General features: G+C 47.6%; 1 protein-coding gene across 4 annotated transcripts in view; it reads left to right on the forward strand.

The window, feature by feature from the left end:
- LOC146337806 (sialic acid-binding Ig-like lectin 10) overlaps positions 1-18,360 on the forward strand; it is a 32,923-nt gene that overhangs the window by 9,853 nt on the left and 4,710 nt on the right. For 2 of the 4 annotated variants that reach the window (XM_084815282.1, XM_084815283.1), the window contains exons 3-8: positions 4,489-4,929; positions 9,516-9,569; positions 11,850-12,107; positions 13,870-13,935; positions 14,063-14,314; positions 14,715-15,047. In XM_084815282.1, the coding sequence (XP_084671408.1) occupies positions 4,489-4,929; positions 9,516-9,569; positions 11,850-12,107; positions 13,870-13,935; positions 14,063-14,314; positions 14,715-15,047 (1,404 nt within the window). Of the gene's footprint in view, positions 1-4,488; positions 4,930-9,515; positions 9,570-11,849; positions 12,108-13,869; positions 13,936-14,062; positions 14,315-14,714; positions 15,048-18,360 lie in introns of those variants that run through there. The other 2 variants (XM_084815285.1, XM_084815284.1) reach the window with 2 other exon arrangements.

The raw sequence follows: 18,360 nt of genomic DNA on the forward strand, positions 1-18,360 counted from the left end.
AAAGACTTGCCCCTCTCTTCTATATTACTGTGATGATGCTGGCTACAACGTTGCTTTTTGTTTGTTCCTGCCTGGGAATGTCCCAGATTAATGTTTCAAATTAGGGCTCCAGGTTTGTTTTGGGGCTGCTGTCAATGGGGGTGTGGTGTGGTGGAAACCTTCCACAGTGTCCTCTTATTTTTTGATTGCGGGGTTGGTGGCATGGCTTAGTCAGATGTTGGGCAGGGTAATTCAAGATAACTTCACCAGCCTGGCTTCCTGTCGAGGAAGACCTAGCCCTGTAGTTTCTGCTTTTTGCTGAAGAAGATGTGCCTCTAGAGAGTTCAGGTTTTTCCCCCTGCTAGGGAGCTTTGGGGCCCATTAGATCTGTTAAGGGCCGATGTTGCTTTACTCTCCTCACTGTTATTCATTCAGCTGTGCCAACTATGGGAATTGGCTAAGGACCATCCTGTTGTGCCCTTTTGGGGGCCTGAGCGAGCCTCCTTGGCTCAGCATTCAATCCTGATTGAGGTCCTTATGTTTTTATTTTGTTTTTTATTTTGGCCCAGTAGACCTCTTTTTGTTGCGTGTTAAAGCAAAATGTTTCTTTTGATCCAGAGAAACTCTAGTTATTACCAAGGGAGAGTTTTAGTTATAACTGGTTTCCCCCCCTTCCCCTTAGGTTGGTTAAAGAAATAAAATACTGTTTATTGAATTAAGAAGGGGAAGATTTTAACTAGTGGGTTCATGAAAAACTGTAACGTTAGCGATTGGTGTATGCCCTGTACATGTTTTTCATTTTTATTATTTTTATTAGTTTTAATTTGTTTAAGTTTGGGGGTTGAGCTTATTTAGATGAAGATGGAAAATCTGGGGTACCCACCCCAAGGCTGCATCTTCCCAAATGGCAGGGTGTCAAGGATAACTGCCTGCTTTCTGCCATAAGATTGGGTCAGACTGTCATGTCGGATGTAACCACCTGGAATTGTTTATAATCCAGAGGCTCCTCAGCCCAAGGCCAGACCCAACCCCTGCTAACTAGAAAGTGCCAACAGCTGGAGTTGGTGGGGAGTTCCAGCCTCTGGGGGGCCAAGGCGGTCCACCCAGGAACTGAGCCAGTGATTGGCTGAGGCAAAATCTGCCCTGGGTTGCCAGGGCTGGGCTTTAAAAGTGGGCTGAGGTCAAGGCATAGGGTCTCCCTTCATCGTGGTGGTCCTGGACCTGCAGACAGCCGGTTGCTATCCAGGGAGATCCATACTTAGGTATGCAAGGATAGGCCACGGGGATTTATTATTTTGCTTGGGTGTGCATTCATGAAGCTGTCTGTATATAGTTAAGTGATTTAGCTTTGTACCCTCTGTGTAACTTGCTATTTCCATTCTTCCCTTTCCCTCTACCCCTATATTTTGATCTTAATAAACCTTTATCCAACCTTTAGTTGGTGTGATCTCTCTGCATAACCTCAGTGCTAATTTCAGTGCCTCTTGGCTTCAGAGGGTGGCTACTGGATATTTTGTGGGACTGAAAGGCCAAGTTTGGCCAGTCCTGTTTTGGGGAAGGGGGTCCTGGGTGGTCCTCCCTTGCAGGGAGATTGGGGCCGGTCCTGGCGGCAGGGATCCGTCCTTCCTCCCCCCTTTTCCTTGACAGACTGAAACTCCCATCATCCCCAGCCAGCATGGGTCCAACACAGCAGTCCAACATGTCTGGATGGCACTAAGCTGGTCCAGTGAAAGACGTGTTGTTTCTGTGTTCAGTGTTTTCCCATACTTGCAAGTGGCAGCCAAATAACTGGAACAGTGGCAGGAAAAGACCAATGGCTCCTTCACGCAGAGCTCTTATCCTGCTATTGAGATTGTTCACTCATGGAAGTTTGCAGGTCCTTTTCATGACTTTGTTAACCTCCAGGTCACATCCAGAGATATTTCCTGGTTATTTCGCTCCAAAAAGATCTGGAACTAATGAACCATTTTTTAAAGTCAGAATGTAATGCAATTGAAACAGCCACTAGATGGCACTGTTTCATTGTGTTCTAGGGAACCTCCAAAATTAAAAGCTTCCCCTTTCAGCAACCAAGTGGTCTCTATCTGGGAGCCCACAATAAACACAGAAAGGCTCCAGAATGGGAGGACTGCAGGGTTTTTCTTTAGTGTAAAGGCAGCCCAAATATAATGGCATCACCTCATACATTTTCCTTTACAAGACATTACTGCAGAGATGCATGGGGGAAAAACAGGCTGATGAGAGCCAAGGGTCCCCATAATATGTAATTAAGCCCTTACAATGCCCAATTACTCCCTCTTCTCCAGCTCTTTGCTGTAAGAGTAACTCCAAGTTCAACTCAAACAAGCACACAAGTGTTTTAGCAACATTTGACCCAAATCTATTGAAAAGTTGTGAAATAGCAGGAATTGCTACCTTTGAGATGGATTAACACTTGAACACCATCTCCAGATGTTTTGTAGTTGGGTGGGGGGAGGAAAAGAAGAACAGGCAGGGTTTAATCACAAAAGGACAGCTTTTAAAAAATTACTCTCCTAATGTGCTTGTTTGGTGCCAAACTACGTGTGATGCTAAATGTGTCATTAGCAAGACTGTCAGTTTTCCTAAAAATTAATACTAAATGCGGGGGCACTTGATTTTCATAGGCATTACAGTGTGCAGAGAGGAGAGATTTACCGCTTCCTTCCCAGTGTCCTGCTCCTGCTATGGCCAAATCAGACTCAGCAATAGAGCAAATTATGTGGCAATCCAAAAGGCAAGGCAACAAAGGAGGCAAGTGGGCATGCACAAAAGTTCTAGTCCAGTATGGGATCAGGCAAAGGCAGGAGTAGTCTAGATACAAGCACAGGTTAAAGCACAGTTAAGCAGTAAGTTACCATACACAGTCCAGAAGCAGATTCAAGCAGGGGTCCAAGGGTCAGTAGCACAGGTGGTCAGTGACACAGCATAGTACAAGAACTGATGAACAATGTTGTTCCAGCACCAGGTAGACTAAAACTGAAGGCTTATCTAGCCAGAGCTTTCTGAGCCCCATCCAGGGCTCAGCTGCAGTGCATTACAGCTCCTCTGGCAAAAGTCCTACTCAGGAGGAGGGCCTTGCTCTCAAGGAGTCCTCCTTTGTAATTGAGCACTAGCCTCTCGTGAGCTAGGTGGTGGCCCAGACTTTGCCTCAGAGGTAGAATTCCCCTCCTCCTGCAGGGATGGACTAGCAGTAATGTCCTCTGAGGGCCCAGGCTGCCCTGGATCTCCTGATTTGGGTGGCTCCTTGGCATTGTCTGTCTCTGGGAGCTCTAGCTCTTCTCAGAGGAGGATTCCTCCAGCAGGGGACATGACACCCAGCCACTATTCTGGTGAAAACTGGTCGCAGGCACTGCACTAGGGGTGTACGAAACCCCGCTTACCTGGCTCCGCCGGGTTCCGCAGGTGGGGGGAGGTGCTCCGTCCCTCCCCCCAGAATCCTTGATGGGGGGGAGGTGCTCCGTCCCTCCCCCCGGAATCCTGCCCGGCTGGCTGCGCTCCGCGGCCAAGCCGTGGAGCCGCCAGCCGGCTCCGGCCGCCCGCAGCCGGACATCCGCCCGCTGGGCAGCCCTGCAGGGATGCAAATGGCGGCTGTCGTAGCCACCACCATTTCTGTCCCTGTATTGAGCCGTGATAGGCTGTGTAAATATTTACGTAGCCTATCACGGCAGGGGGAAAAACTCCAGCGTACGCAAATGGTGGTAGCCGCCATTTGCGTACGCTGGGGTATTTTCCCCTTGCTGTGATAGGCTACATAAATACTTACGTAGCCTATCACGGCCTCCACAGGGACGCAAATGGATTTCATTAGCTGTGATAGGCTACGTAAGTATTTACGTAGCCTATCACAGCTGAAGAGGAGGAAGCGAATGGCGGCTGCAGGACGGCTGCCATTCACAAAGCAGCGCGGACGGGAGCAGGTAAGTGCTCTGTTTCGTGTGCCTTTCGTGGGGTGGGGGCGGCGAGGACTTCGTCCCGCACGCCTTTCGTGGGGGGGGCGGGGGCTTCGTTCTGCGATCGGTTTCGGGGGGCCGAATGCCCTGGCATTCGGCCTCACCGAGATCCGTCGCAGAATTCTCTGACATCCCTACACTGCACCTTGGATGCTGTCCATTCGTTCATTTCATTTTCATTCGTTAATTAGATTTCTATACCGCCCAATAGCTGAAGCTCTCTAGGTGGTTTATAAAGATTAAAAACCTTAAAAATGCAATATTATACATAGTATAAAAACTGTTTACATATAAACAGACAGCTGTGTGTGTGTGTGTGTGTGTGAGAGAGAGAGAGAGAGAGAGAGAGAGAGAGAGAGAGAGAGAGAGATCTAAACAATCTTAAAACAACAATAAGAAAATCCAGGACATGATTCAAGTCCAGCATGTGGATGGCCCTGGAAGGCCTTGGAAGAACTACAGGAGGGCCAGTGCTAAATGGACCTTCTTTAGATGTCTGTCCACATACCAAACCGTCTTTCTCTGTTTCCTCTGGCAGGTATTCTGACTCTGAGCCCACTCGGGGAATGTTATAAATTGACAATAGTGCCTGCCCCTTTCACTGTGCAGCGAGGTTCCAACATCAGCATTCCCTGCCGGTTCACTTTAGAGAGGCGAGACGTGTCCTGGGATGAACTATTATTTGTCTACTGGTTTAAGGACGAGCCAGGAACTAAACACAGGTTTGGAAGCAACCCCATGTATTACATTACGGGTCTTCTTGTGGCCACCAATGATAACAGGTACTCCCTTAAGACATCCATCAGAAGCCGTTTTCACATCAGAGGAAATCCAGGACAAGGCGAATGCTCCTTCAGCATCACTAATGCCCAATTAGAAGATGAGGGGCAATACTTCTTGAGAATTGAGGGCAACAAGGGATTCACATTCAGTTATATGACTAAATATGGCTTTACTTCACCTCAAATTACTGTAACAGGCAAGTTGTTTCCTATTTATGTCTTTACCTATTTATTTCCTAGTTTTAATCTTTTGGATGTTATGGGGATGGAAAAAGGATCTATTCTACGGCAGTCGTGGGAAAAATTAGCAAAAAAAATAACTATAGTTAAAAGTTAGCGGCCTTTAAGATTAATTTAGGTTAAATATTTCATAGAATCATAGAGCTGGAGGGGACCATTTAGGCCACCAAGTCCAACCCCTGCTCCATTTTCAGCTAGTTAAAATACAAGTTAAAAAGAAAATAATACATTAAAAGTTAAATTGATTTATGGGCAATGTATGAAACATGGAGAATTGCCTATTAACATTATTTTCTCATCTTCAAATGCATGGAGTGGATTTCTTTTCCATAAGTCCTCAGAAGCACACTGATTTACTCAGAACTCACTTTTAACTTACATTTTAAAAATACACTTATTTCAATAAAGAACTATTATGGTACATAGATTTTAACATGAAATGATAATTGTTACTTAAGGAACCTAATATGAGTCTAAAACTGTTCAGAATTCTGAACGAATATTTATCACAAAATCCCACTGCCATAAATCTAGAGCAATACGACAATGGGACCAATTACCGAGGGAGCTGGTGGGCTCTCCCACACTGGAGGCATTCAAGATGAAGCTGGACAGCCATCTGTCAGGGATGCTCTGACTTGGATTCCTGCACTGAGGAGGGGGTTGGACTCGATGGTCTTAGAGGCCCCTTCCAACCCTACTGTTCTATGATTCTATGAAATCTGATAGGTTTATAAGCGTACATTAAGGATAGCTTATTTACTCACATATCTTTTGGGGCCTGCAAATTTGGCAAAAGAAATGGCTCCCTCCCACTACAGCAACAAGCCATCCACCATTGTGAATATTCAAGCCATGGCAGGCAGTTACCACAGTTTATCATGAAGTGCAACAAGCCAGGCAGGGTGGCTTGTTGCTGTAGTTAACAAGCCACTCCAGAACCCAAAAGCAGCCCCTGGGTTCTGGGTGTCTTGTTACCCACAGCAACACGTCACCCTGCCCACGTTTGCATACTACAATAAGCTGTGGTGACCGCCCACTGTTTACAGTGGTGGCTGACATGTGCCATGAGCCACCGTGGCTTATCTCGGTCATGGTGACCACCACCGATCATGTCTCTGGTTGCTTGTGCTTGTTCCCTATCCTACAGCCAGTTGGCCGCATGGTTGACTTCCACAAGTACACAGAGAATGCCAGCATGAACTAAGGTACTCTGGGATTTGTAGTTCTGAAGATACCATATCTCATAGGAATACATACTATTCTCTGTTCGTCAAACAAGAAGTCCTAGATTTTCAATAAAGAAATATCACGCCACACAGAGTCCTAGAGAGTGGTTGTCAGGGAAAACTCTGGGAAAGCCAGATGATAGATAGATAGATAGATAGATAGATAGATAGATAGATAGATTAGATAGATAACAACTTGTACTTTAAAAAAGTTCAAGTTTCCCCCCTCATTTTTATTTGACTTTTAGAAGTTCAACAGGCAAATTAATGTGTAAATCATTTACATCACTTATACCACATCTTAAATTGATAAGTGCAATAATATCATTGATTGGCTAATTATATACTTCATATAAGTTAAGGTTAACCTTTTTTTTTAACCAGTTAAAGTGAAAAGTTGTCAGCTGAAAAATTTAACTAGTTGAAGTTAACAGTTAGCAATTCCTTTAACTTTTTAACTAGTTAGTTAACTAGTTAATTCCCATGACTGACCTATAATTATGTCAGCAGCTTTGAGCATTGTGATGATGTGGAAAGAGCAGGAAACACAAGATCCTTGCACTTCCTGTTCCTCCACATCAGTATAATGTCCCCAGTAGACATCTGAAATGGAGCAGCTTTGTTTCCCAACAGATTGTGAACCACCCGACTGGGATAGATAGGAATACTCTGTTTTGAATGCCGTCTTGGACTGGAGAAATGGGAAGCACAGGGTACCTGCATTTCCTGTTCTTTTGGTAGCATCATATAAGGCCAAAAGTGTTCCTTGAGAGTTTTGATTTCTACTCTTATTATTTCCTGGCTACCCTTGCAAGCTTCTCAGCTGAGCCATGGACAGTGAGGGGAGTATTCAGTTGCCTTACCTGAAGTCATTCTCAAGGGAGGTCTTTAATTCTGGTAATTAACTTCACCCCATATTCTAGAACCAGAAGACGCCATAAACAATCAAATAAGCAAATCAAAATATTTGTGTACTTACAGCTACAGACTGTATTTTGTTATTTAGGACTCAAACCCAGTGCTCTCCAGATGTGTTGGAATACAACTTCCATCATCTCCAGTGAGCATGAGCATGCTAGCTGGGCATGATGGAAGCTGTAGTCCGATACATCTGGAGGGCATCAGGTATGGTTGGAAGGGGCCTGCAAGACCATCAAGTCCAACCCCCTGCTCAGTGCAGGAAGCCTGATTCCCAGGCAGTCTCCCATCCAAGTACTAACAAGGGCTGACTCTGCTTAGCTTCTGAGATCAGATGAGATCAGGTGCATCCAGAGGCTAATCTAATCCAACTCCCTCTCTGACACAAGGTAGGATATATTTCACACATCAGCCCCTTCCACTCCCCTAGGCTAGCTCAGGCCACAGCTTCTAGACCTCAGCTTGCTATGATCAGAAAACAGATGGGAACAAGGGGCTTCACACTGTGAAGTGCCTGTAGAGTAGGTGGCTCCGAAGAGGTGTAACAAATTAAACTGGTGCCATTTCCAATTATTTTTCACAGTGCCAGCTCCATGTTTTGGGGGGCTGTTGGGCAAGACACCCTCCGTGGACCCCTCTCCCTTAGTGAGTCTACTTTGGCACCACTGTTGTTACCAGCCGGTGTTGCCGCCTCCTCTTCTTTCTCATCATTGACGTCACTTGCTTGTCTGACAGTCAGGGAGCCAAGGAGCTGTGGCATCTACTGCTTCTCTTTCTCACCATCACTATTCGTGTCTGGATCAGAGTGAGGGGGCCAGTGAGCAAGTAGGTTGCAATGATGTAGAGAAGGAGCCCAGGGGGCTCTTGTCAGTGGGCCCCTCCTGGAATATGGGTCTTCAGCACGTGTCCAACCATGCCTATCCTTAACTCTGGCTCTGCAGGAGGGAGAGGCAAAAGTGGATGACAGAGAGAGAGAGAGAAGTGGGAAAAGAGCGGAGAGAGAAAGAGAGAGAGAGAGAGAGAATGGAATGTATAGATGTGTGCATAGGGCTGTATGAGAATTTTGTTTTTGCTTGTCTAGTTCCTGATCCCCAGTTCAATTTGCACAAATTTCCTAACTGGCACAAATTTCCTGTGTAGATTGTTTTATTGTTTTATTAGTTTGAATTGGTTTAAGTTTGGGGGTTGAGCTTATTTAGATGAAGATGGAAAATCTGGGGTACACACCCCGAGACTGCATCTTCCCAAATGGCAGGGTGTCAAGGATAACTGCCTGCTTTCTGCCATAAGATCGGGTCAGACTGTCATGTCGGATGTAACCACCTGGAATTGTTTATAATCGAGAGGCTCCTCAGCACAAGGCCAGACCCAACCCCTGCTAACTAGAAAGTGCCAACAGTCCCACTTTAGCCTATGTAAGAAAGTTGCCCAAATTAGGACATTTGTGCAAATTTGGGGAAACTTGTGCAAATCTTCTGTTCTATCGCGGCTTGATTTCATTTGCACCAATTGTGCAATTGCTCCGAGCAAGAGACAGGCAGAGAGATGTTCAGAGAATCTCAGAGACTTTGAACATCGCTATTCAGATGCTATTGCCATATCGCTGGCTGAGGGGGATTGGCTGCAGATGCAAATGGCATCCAGTATGCCATTTGCGCCCATAATGGTCTTAGTTCAAGGTAAATGCAGCCATTTATGGCTCCATTTACCTTAATCTAAGAGCTTTACAGCCGCAAATGGAGTACTGGACGCCATTTGCGTCTGGAGACAGCCCCCCTCAGCCATCGATACAGCAATGGTGGCTATATTGCTGGCGCTCTGGATCCGGCCGGTGGCTCCGCAGGATTGCCGCAAGCAGGATCCTGCCAAAGAGGATTCCGGAGGGAGGTGGAGAGAGGTGCTCCATTCTGCCATGGACTCTGGGGGGCCGGATTCTAAAGAATCTGGACCCGCAGAGTCATTGGGGTCTGTGGCGGAATTCTCCGCCATCCCTACAATCTTAAGAAAGAAAGGGAGGAAGTTGGTTCTGGCTCTGCCTACCTCATACAGCTCCTGAGAGATTACCTCCAAGGGGATGTGGAGAACGTTTGTACACTGTGTTGAATGATCATCTATATGGAGCTATCAATACAGCAGTGGGAGCTGGACTTCCTTAGTACACCCTCATGCCCTCCTGATCTGGCTCATACGAAGTCCTTACCTATACAATCTGTCACTCTGCTCTTTGTGAAACCACTCAGAAAACCATCCATTTGAGCTCACCTGGGAGTAGTTCTTTTAGTTCTATGTAGACTTTCATTCCTCCATGAGCTGCCACCACCTCGACCCTTCTTTTTGCTCTTGGGTTTCCAGGCAATCCATATGGTGCCCTCACTGTTCCCCTTCTTATGTTTCAGATCAACCTCGGGATGTCAAAATCACACTGAGCATCACAAGACCTGGACACGCTGGTGAGATTTGACAGTATAAATGCATTTATTGATCTGTACCATCCCACTCCCAGAATACTGATTCCCTCAGCTCATTTCAAGGCACTTCCAGGAACTTGGAGAATTCTCAAAATCTTCATTTAGACAGCTAATAACTGCTGTAGGACATTGAAGTGGGGAGTATGCAGTGGAAAGTTTGATTATGGTATCCAGGGATGGTATCTAGGAGTGGACTAGCATGTGAGAGATAGGGCAGGGAGAGGATATAGTTGGGCAGGAACAGGAAGCAACAGGGCTATCTGGCCGCATTTGATCCCTTATGGCAGCTGTTGAATACATGCTGTTGGGCCAAAGCCCACACAAGTGTAAATTCATCCCTACAATGACACTTTGGATATTGAGATATTTCCGAACATGAACTTGAAATATGTGAATTGGAGGGAGGATGCTTTCTACCAAATTGGTCTTGGATCTTCTCTCGTTTGCCTCTAATCATCATTACTGAGACCTGGTTCCAGTAATGTAGGATGTTGCTGTCAAGCAATAAGGTTGTCATCATTCAGTATCCTTCTCTCTATTAGCTTCCCTCTATTGACAGATACCATCATCTCAAGACAAGGAAACAGTGTTCTCAGTAGCTGATCTATGTGCTTGTCATATAAGACAGATAAGCTATCATGCAGTAGCTTCAGTTATAATTTGACAATGATCACTAGGAGAGCAGTCCTGTGTCCCCTAGACAGCGTCTGGGGGAGATAGTATTTTTCGGTTTCTCAGCTCCGAGCTCGTAGCCAGGAAACTGTGCTCCCTGCCCCCACTCTGCCCCCTCATAGCTGGGGCGGAGAGAACCGCACCACCTTCGCCTCCGTGCTCGTAACACGGAAGGGGGAAAACGGGGAGTTCTTGGGGGCGGGGGCAGGAGGAGACCACGGAAGCTGCTTTAGACAGCTTCCTATGTGGTCTCCAGCCCCGTTCCCGCCCCCTCCCCGAAGCTGCACTTAGACGCGCAAAAAAGCACATCTGAGGCAAAGTGCAAGGTGGCTGCAGCATGGAGGGAATCCTCTTCTCTGTGCTGCTTCCGCCCTGCATTGGGTAGGCACTCGCCTCCGACTTCAGGGGAGGTCGGAGGCGCCTGTCTGTCTCTATAGGACTGCACCCTAAATTTGTTCGTTGCATAATTATACCCTGCTTTTCAACGAAGATTGGCTCCCTGAGCAGATTCTCAGAAGCTAGGTATCCCAAAAGCAGAAGCACCTGAGTGCTGAGAGATGGGTTATAGCATACACCAGGCCTGTGCAACCTGACCCAGCAAGCTTTTTCAGTCTCCTGTTCTTGCTGCCTGAAAAGAAGATTAGGAATATAGGAAGCTGCCTTATACTGAGTCAGATGGTGGGCAGTATTGTCGGCACTGACTGGCAGCAGCTCTCCAGGGTTTCAGGCAGGATTCTTTCCTAGCCCTACCTGGAGAAAGCAGGAATTGAACCTGGGACTTTCAGCATGCAAAGCACATGCTCTGTCACACTGAGCTATGGCCCCTTGAAGACTGACAAGAACCTGGCAGGCCACAGCACACATCTGCTGGCTGCATTTCCTTTAGTGCTGGAATCCCCAATGTACTGTCCATGGACACCTCTCTGCTTGCTGAGATCCCTCTTGATTTTGCTTTTAGGATTTTTTTTTTAACAGGAGGTGGGTGTGCTGGAGTGGGAGTCATTTGTTTGTGGGTGGGTATGTTCAAATGACTGGACTTTTATCTTCACAAACTTGTTTTTGTGTGAAATGGAAAACTGTGGTTTTGTGTTTGGGGGGCGTTCAGATTCCACCTCAGCTTTGTTACTTCTATTTACATTACTTCTATTTTATCCTCACCCATGCCTTCTGTGAACTGGATATTGGAGCAGAAAACTGTGGGTTCAAAGGAGGGTTTTGTCTTTGGGGCTTCAGAAGTGATCTGTGCCTTGTACTCAGTTTCTTGGGCTAGTAGCTTACCTTGTAGCCTCCTGTCAGATCGGTGTTTTGTGACTGGCCTCATCCACCTTGGCAGCCATTTTGTGAATGGGCGCCCTCTCCCATGCCAGCTATTTTGTGGCAGTGGCTATGACACTTTCTCAAAATTCCAGGTTTGGACCCACTGGCCCAAAGAGTTTGGGGACTCCTCCCATAGTAGATCGCACGTTATGCACTCCTGGTGTAAGCCTCCATCCCAGAACAGACATCAGTGTGTCTTGGTATTAAGAGAGGCTTCCTTACTAACAGGCATCATCCCAAGATTATTGTCAGTCAGTCCCATTTCTCTTGCAGTCTCAAGCTTTCAGAAAGGGGAAGGGGATTTGGACCCTGTGGAGGCCCGGGAGGGTGACACCATCAGTCTGCTCTGTCATGCTGAGGGCAGGCCTGATCCCACCCTGACCTGGAGGAAGGACGACAAGACCATCGGCAACAGCAAGGAGCACACGTACCTGCTACTCAAGATCACCTCAGAGGATGCTGGGGCGTATCAGTGCCAGGCAGTGAATCAGTTTGGCTTAGCCCACAACACCATTCAGGTGACTGTGCAATGTAAGTGTGTGTGTGTGTGGGGGGAGGACTCTTTGGGGGCCTTCAGCTCAGGCATTCATCCTATGCAAAGTGGCTTGGCTGGCAATCTCACCAGCAAACATTGCTACTTATTTCTTTGCAGCACGTGATAAATGCATTCTTTCACAAACATGGGCCCGTGATTGGGACGACTTCTGTAAACGTGCATGGATGGACACGATTGCATCGCAGAGCGCACTGATATAGCATTAGTGATAAAGAGTAGCCTGTTTGGTTGTTCGATCTCATGAGATTTTAATCACATGAGTGGGGAAAACGAGGTTGCACTAGCTGGCCCTCCATCATATATTCACCACCCAGCCCCACTGTCTTCCATGTGGTGGAGGGGGAACGTCTGAAGTGGGCAGCCTGATGTACGTAAGTAGGTTCTTCGAGTAACTTACCACCCCGATTGCTACAGCCTACCCGGGAAGGGCAGGTTCCCCCTCCATCACGTGGGAAGCAGCAGGATTGAGTGATGGGGAAATGGCCCAATAGGGTTAGTCCCGTGGCACTTTAAAAACAAACACCTTTATTACAAGAGAAGTTATTGACTTATTGAAATTGACTTCATCGGACGCTACTGCAACTGCAGGAGTAACATTAGGAGGGTACGCATTACGAAGCTTTCGAAGAAGAAGTCCGTTTCTAACTGCATAAATGTGCCCCCAGGTGGTGAAAACGCACATTTCAATATTTGAAAATATTCTGTGTCTGAAATGTTTGGCTGTCTCTCTCTTTCACCACAAGAGGGCACATTGATATAATATTTATTTAAGAATGACCAAGCTCCACATTTGGAGCAGGGGTGGGGAGGACTAGGAGAAGCATTCTGTTTTTACAATAAAACGGTGTGCATGGGGAAGAAGAGTTGAACATCCCCCATGTTATCTCTGGATGTTCCATTGCTTCAGGTCGTTTTCTCTCAGCTTCCAGTGAGCATCCCATAAAGGGCCAACTACCCCAGGATTCCTTAAGGGAAAGGGAGATGAATTTGCTACCCAGGAGCAGAGGAGTCTCTTTTGGTATCCAGTTTATAGGGTGGATTATGTGGCATCCAATAATGATGCTCTGTGTGTCTACTATGAAAGTCACTTTTTGCTAAGTAACTCGTCTTCCTTATTCTAGATATTGTACCACAGCGTCGGCATCAGTGCTATGTGCCTTCCATGTCTGTAGGGCTAGTGTGCAAATGCAGAATCAGACACTGGGTTTGGCGCCCCAAGAACTTCCATTCTCGTTTATTCAAAAGAGCAAGTTGCTGGTCCTCATGGTGCCAAAAAAGAGCATAGCTAAGAATATCGATCCACGCTTTCCTCCTTTCTCACTTCCCCTCAGCAGCTCCTTTCAAAAATGCAGAGATGAAAACATCAATAGAGTTAGAAGCTGAATAGATTATGCACAGTAAAGTAAACAGAAGCAATGCTTGCTTAACAAAACATATTCAGATGATAGAAAATGTGGAGCAGAATTTGGATCTTCTTGGGGATTGGGTGGGGGCTCAGAATGCATACTGCCTGGAACACAATTTTAAAACTGGAATATTTTATTGTCAAAATTCGGTGCTGTAAAATCTTCTTCTGTGCACTTAACACGCATTGAACCAGGGAAAATGATTTCCTTGAAGAATCATTGCTGACCCTACATTCTCAGGACAATGTTACAAGTACCATCATTCCAGGGGGTCTGTAGTTCATCAGTGTTAAGACCCTTCTGTCATTAAATTTTGATGTGTCTGTTCCAGATCCTCCAAGGACAGTGATGTTCAATGTCTCCCAAACTTCCGGGAGAGACCCAACGCTCGTTCCAGGTACCAGAGCCTTAGGGTGTGAAAATCAGTACCTGATGCCCCCGTCTCCTCTGGAGTATGATGCTGGTTACATCAAAGGGGTTCTGGCTCTTCCATGGAGATGACTGACACTTTGCTATGATTACAGATTGTTCCAGGGAAGTGGTCAGTGGCTCCCACTTGACAGCTCAGGAAGGCGACTCATTAAAGGTCCTCTGCAAAGCTGATAGCAACCCTCCAGTTGAAACGAGTTGGGTCAAGGCAGGCAGGACCTTGGAGAACCTCCAAGATAACTGGTTGGAGCTGACCAATCTGACAGTCAAGGATGAGGGCGAATATATGTGCACGGCTAATAACTCTCTAAGCTCTTCTCAGGGGATCTTCCGGCTCTACATAGCATGTGAGTGAGCCAAGGTTGGGGTTAACCTCTGGGACTCCTTGCTGCAGGGAGAATAAGAATGCTGAACTCCAAACTGCAGGACATCCCCGACCCTCTGCTGAGATGCCCTTGAGGTTCAGTACTGAAGCACTGATAACCAAAAGAAATTACGACCTTTAGCAGCCTGGAGTGAAAGTCATATTTAGCAGAGCATTTTTTAAACAGAGGCTCTTGCATTGGTAAAAGTTGGGAGAAATTCAGCCAACCAATCCAGTTCTTCTACGATAGAAGAAGCCATACTAGGGATCAAAAGAACATCTCCCCAATCTCCTAGCTGCCTCTAGTAGATGCACTGCAGTATCGCAACTAGCTCTGTTCCTGCCTTTGAATCAATTCATCTTGGTTGTTTGCTCTTTTCCAGATGCCCCCAAGTTTAGCAGAAACCCCCAGAGAAATGCTACATGTTGGCATAAGGACAATGGCTTTCTCTGCAACTGTTCTCTGCACTCCTATCCTCCACCCCAGATCCAGTGGCAAGTGGATGGGGAGACAATCACTGAGAGCAGAAGCAAAAGGAAGCAGCAGGTCACTTCTTTGGTCCAGGGGAATGTGGTCATGAGCTCCTTAAACTGGACAGGAAGCCTGGATGTGGATCATCAAATCATCTGCTTTGGAAGAAACCCTTTTGGTGTCTATACAATGCATTTCCTGCTCAGTGCCTTGAGAAACACCACCACCACCTCCTCCTCCACAGGTGAGAGACTTTATCAGGTTCTGGATCCTGTTGCACACCTGCCTAGACTGGAAAATTCCAAAGAGGTAAATTCACACTGTGCTGCTGAGCACGCTTTATTTGCAAGTGTGTCTGACTGATTTCAACAGACTGTCGCTTCCAAGGATACGTGCTTAGGGGTTCAGCCTTAGGCTCCTCCCCTGGATTTAGAAACTCTTCCCCTTTCACTCTTGCTGAAAATGTTGTAGGACTTTTTTCTGCCTAAACATGCATTGGATTGTGCCCTAAACTTGATCAGGTGTCTTGATATTTACATGCATTCAGATCACAGCCTCAGTTTTTCTTTTAAAAGCAAAATAAAGAGACTTCCCATTGTCATTTGAGGCAGTCCTGGTCTGTATGCAGATTTTAATTTTTGATAGCTAGCCTGTGACCTTTCGCCAAGCTTTGGTCAACAAACATGCAGGGGAGCTCTTACAACAGGGGTTGGCAATTCGCAACCCTAAGGCCAGATGCAGCCCCCAGCCTAATTTCAAAAGCTTCTGGCAAGAGTGATCTGTTCCTTCCTTGGCAGTCCACTGGTGGGAAAGAAGAGGGGGAGAGAAAGGGAGAGAAAAGGGGGTGGCAGAAAGGGAGAGACAAGGGGTGACCCACTCACTTTTGGCTCTGGCCCTGCCAACTGCTGGCTTTGGCCCCACTCATTGCTGGCATGCAATGGAAGCTGGTGCTTCTGATGTGAATCCACTCTGGGTTCCAGCCAGAACTTTGAAGGACCCATCCAAGGTGCTGAACACACACCCCTGAAAGGTTCAGTATCTCGGAGAGCTCCTGTAGAGTTCTGACTGTTCCTCACTGAAATCCAGCGTGGACTGACCGCCCCACTGTCATCAGAGCCACCAGCCTCCACTGCCAACATGTGGCCCCAGCAGATTACCCATGAGGAGATGTGGCCCTTGAGAGAAAAAAAGGTTGCCTACCTCTGTCATACAAGGAGTCAGTGGCAGCTCCAGGTTTTGGCCCTTGTTAGACACCCTCTCTGAGTGTACCTGTCAGGAGTTAATCTGAGCATGTGGAGATGTCTAGCAGCTCGGATTCAGAATGGGAACAGCCAGAACAGGGGGAGGGTCCCTCCCTAGTAAGCTCAGATACAGCAAAGCTGTCTTCCAAGACCTTGATGCAAAGATGGCTCGGCCTGAGTGCGCCCCCCCCCCGTATCCTCCACCATGAGAACCTGCCACATTTCCCTTGGGCCCCCTCTTTCCTTATGCACTCACACACACAAATAGAGAAGCTTCAGTCTCAGGGCTTTAATTCATTATCAACACATTCGTTACACATGCAAACCCTCAAAGACTCAGGCTACAAAGGAATGCCTCCAGGGGATTCAAATGGGAACACAGTTTGAAGTGAGGCTTGCTAGCTAGACTAACTTAGGGAGGGATGTCCCGCCCTTCCAGTGATGCTTCCCTACGTCGCCTCTCACACATGGCTAACTGGGTCGACCGTCTGAGCTTCGCCCCTGACGTTTCCCTCTCAGTTCTGTGCCATAGTCTAGCATCTCTTAGGTCACAGCCCCCACTCTCCTCCTCCTCATCTTCCTCCCAGCTTCTCACAGAGGGGGGCAAGGGGGGGGGGCTTCAGGCCTGGCCATCTGGTAGTTAGTAACCTGAGAAGCACGCCTACCCATATCTGAACTGGCTTGGGAAAATGTGTCTCCTTGTTCTGGCTGTTCCTCTTCTGAATCTGAGTGTCAGGGTGGACACTGAGCCTATAGAATCCCAGAGTAGTTCTGATTCTGAGGAAGAGCAGTCGCTCCTGGGAGAGGAGCGCGCTCCTCTTTCCCAGGGCCAACAGCTGATGGAGATTCCTCCCACCAGCATTCCTAGCTTAGATAGCAGTCCTGGGAGTGACAGAGCGCGGGAAGCAGACTTGATGGACACACGACACCGACACAGAGAGCGGCGCCAAATGGAGGGTGCAGAAAGGAGGCGTAGTGCCCGGTTGGCGTGCAAGCAACGGCTGCGCCCAGAGGACCCAAGGGAAAAGGGGAGGGACTCTCCCTAGTCCTTAAGTTCAGGGGTCTGCCAGTAATTCCCTTTCAAATGGGGAGCAACTGTTCCAACTTAGGGCATAGGTACTCTGCTGCTCATATCTAGTTGCTAATGGTAGAGTTGTTAAGTTGTAAAAGAGGAATAAAGCTTTGAAAAGAATCCCTTTGTCTGTGTCTGGACTTGGCTACTGGATTAGACTGAGAGAGGCCTCCAAGGAGCCCTTGACACTGAGCTGCTATCTCCCTGTGCTCAGAATCAATCCTGACCCAGGTTTCAGAGGAGGAGGAGAGTGAGGGACGGGACTTGAGGGATGCTAGGGTCCGTTGGGGAAAGTTAGAGGCAGGGCTCATAGGCTCTGCCAGGTTGGCCACTCATGAAAGCCAACGTAGGAGGGAGCCACCCTAAGGGAGGGGCATCCCTGCCAAGCAACTCTGGCTGAGAAGTTCTTACCCAGACTGCTGGCAACTTCTCTAGCTTCCACTTTGGCTCCTCTCTACTGATAGTCGTAGATGTGTGGATTAGTTTCATTGCAGTGAGAGTTTCCTAGAATCTGCATTTGTAAAGAAGCTAAGCCCAAAGCCTTGTTTCCTGGAGGGTGTTGATTGCGAAGGGGAAGGAGGAAGGAATGTGACAGTACCCTGCCCCTCCTTGATGCTTGTTTGCCCCCTCCCTTTGGTCCCAATCCACATCGCCAGCCAGAGGGAGATGGCCAACCAAGCCAAAGCTGCTGTCCCTCACACTGCCTGCTTGCCTGCAGGAAGAGGCAGTGACTACAAGGTTGATGAGGAGGAGCTGGGGTAGGGGGCTTCAGGAGACAAGAGTGCCCCCCCGATAGGGTGTGGGCCTTGGAAGGTGCCCAGTGATGCCACCTGCTGGTGCCAGCCCAGCAAGGGGATGTGATGTCTTTTAGCAGCCCAACTCTTGAAATGTCCCAGTCTGTCATTTTCACTTGCCCACGGCGACATCCGTGGCCCATCTGTACACTGGGCAAAAGTGTTGGGAGGAAGAAGGATAATCCTTCAACATTCAGGAAACCTGACAGCGGGTGAAATAAACGCTGGATAGTTGAGAACACTTTCCTGTGCAACCTGCCAGCTCAATGGCAACAGCCACATGGCAGAGAAAGAGAGGTGCTGCTGTTGCAAATGTCGGTAGCCTGTTTCCCAAAGAGCTGGTGCGCATTGGCACACCTGCTTTAGGGAACGGAGGAACATTTTGTATATATGGTGGGGCAGATCACAGCCAGGTTCCTGTGTTCCGCTCCCAGTTTTCCCCTGAGCTCT

Source organism: Heloderma suspectum, chromosome 10, assembly GCF_057233095.1.
Source record: "Heloderma suspectum isolate Gila_16-S chromosome 10, 16-S_ref, whole genome shotgun sequence".
Taxonomy (NCBI): domain Eukaryota; kingdom Metazoa; phylum Chordata; class Lepidosauria; order Squamata; family Helodermatidae; genus Heloderma; species Heloderma suspectum.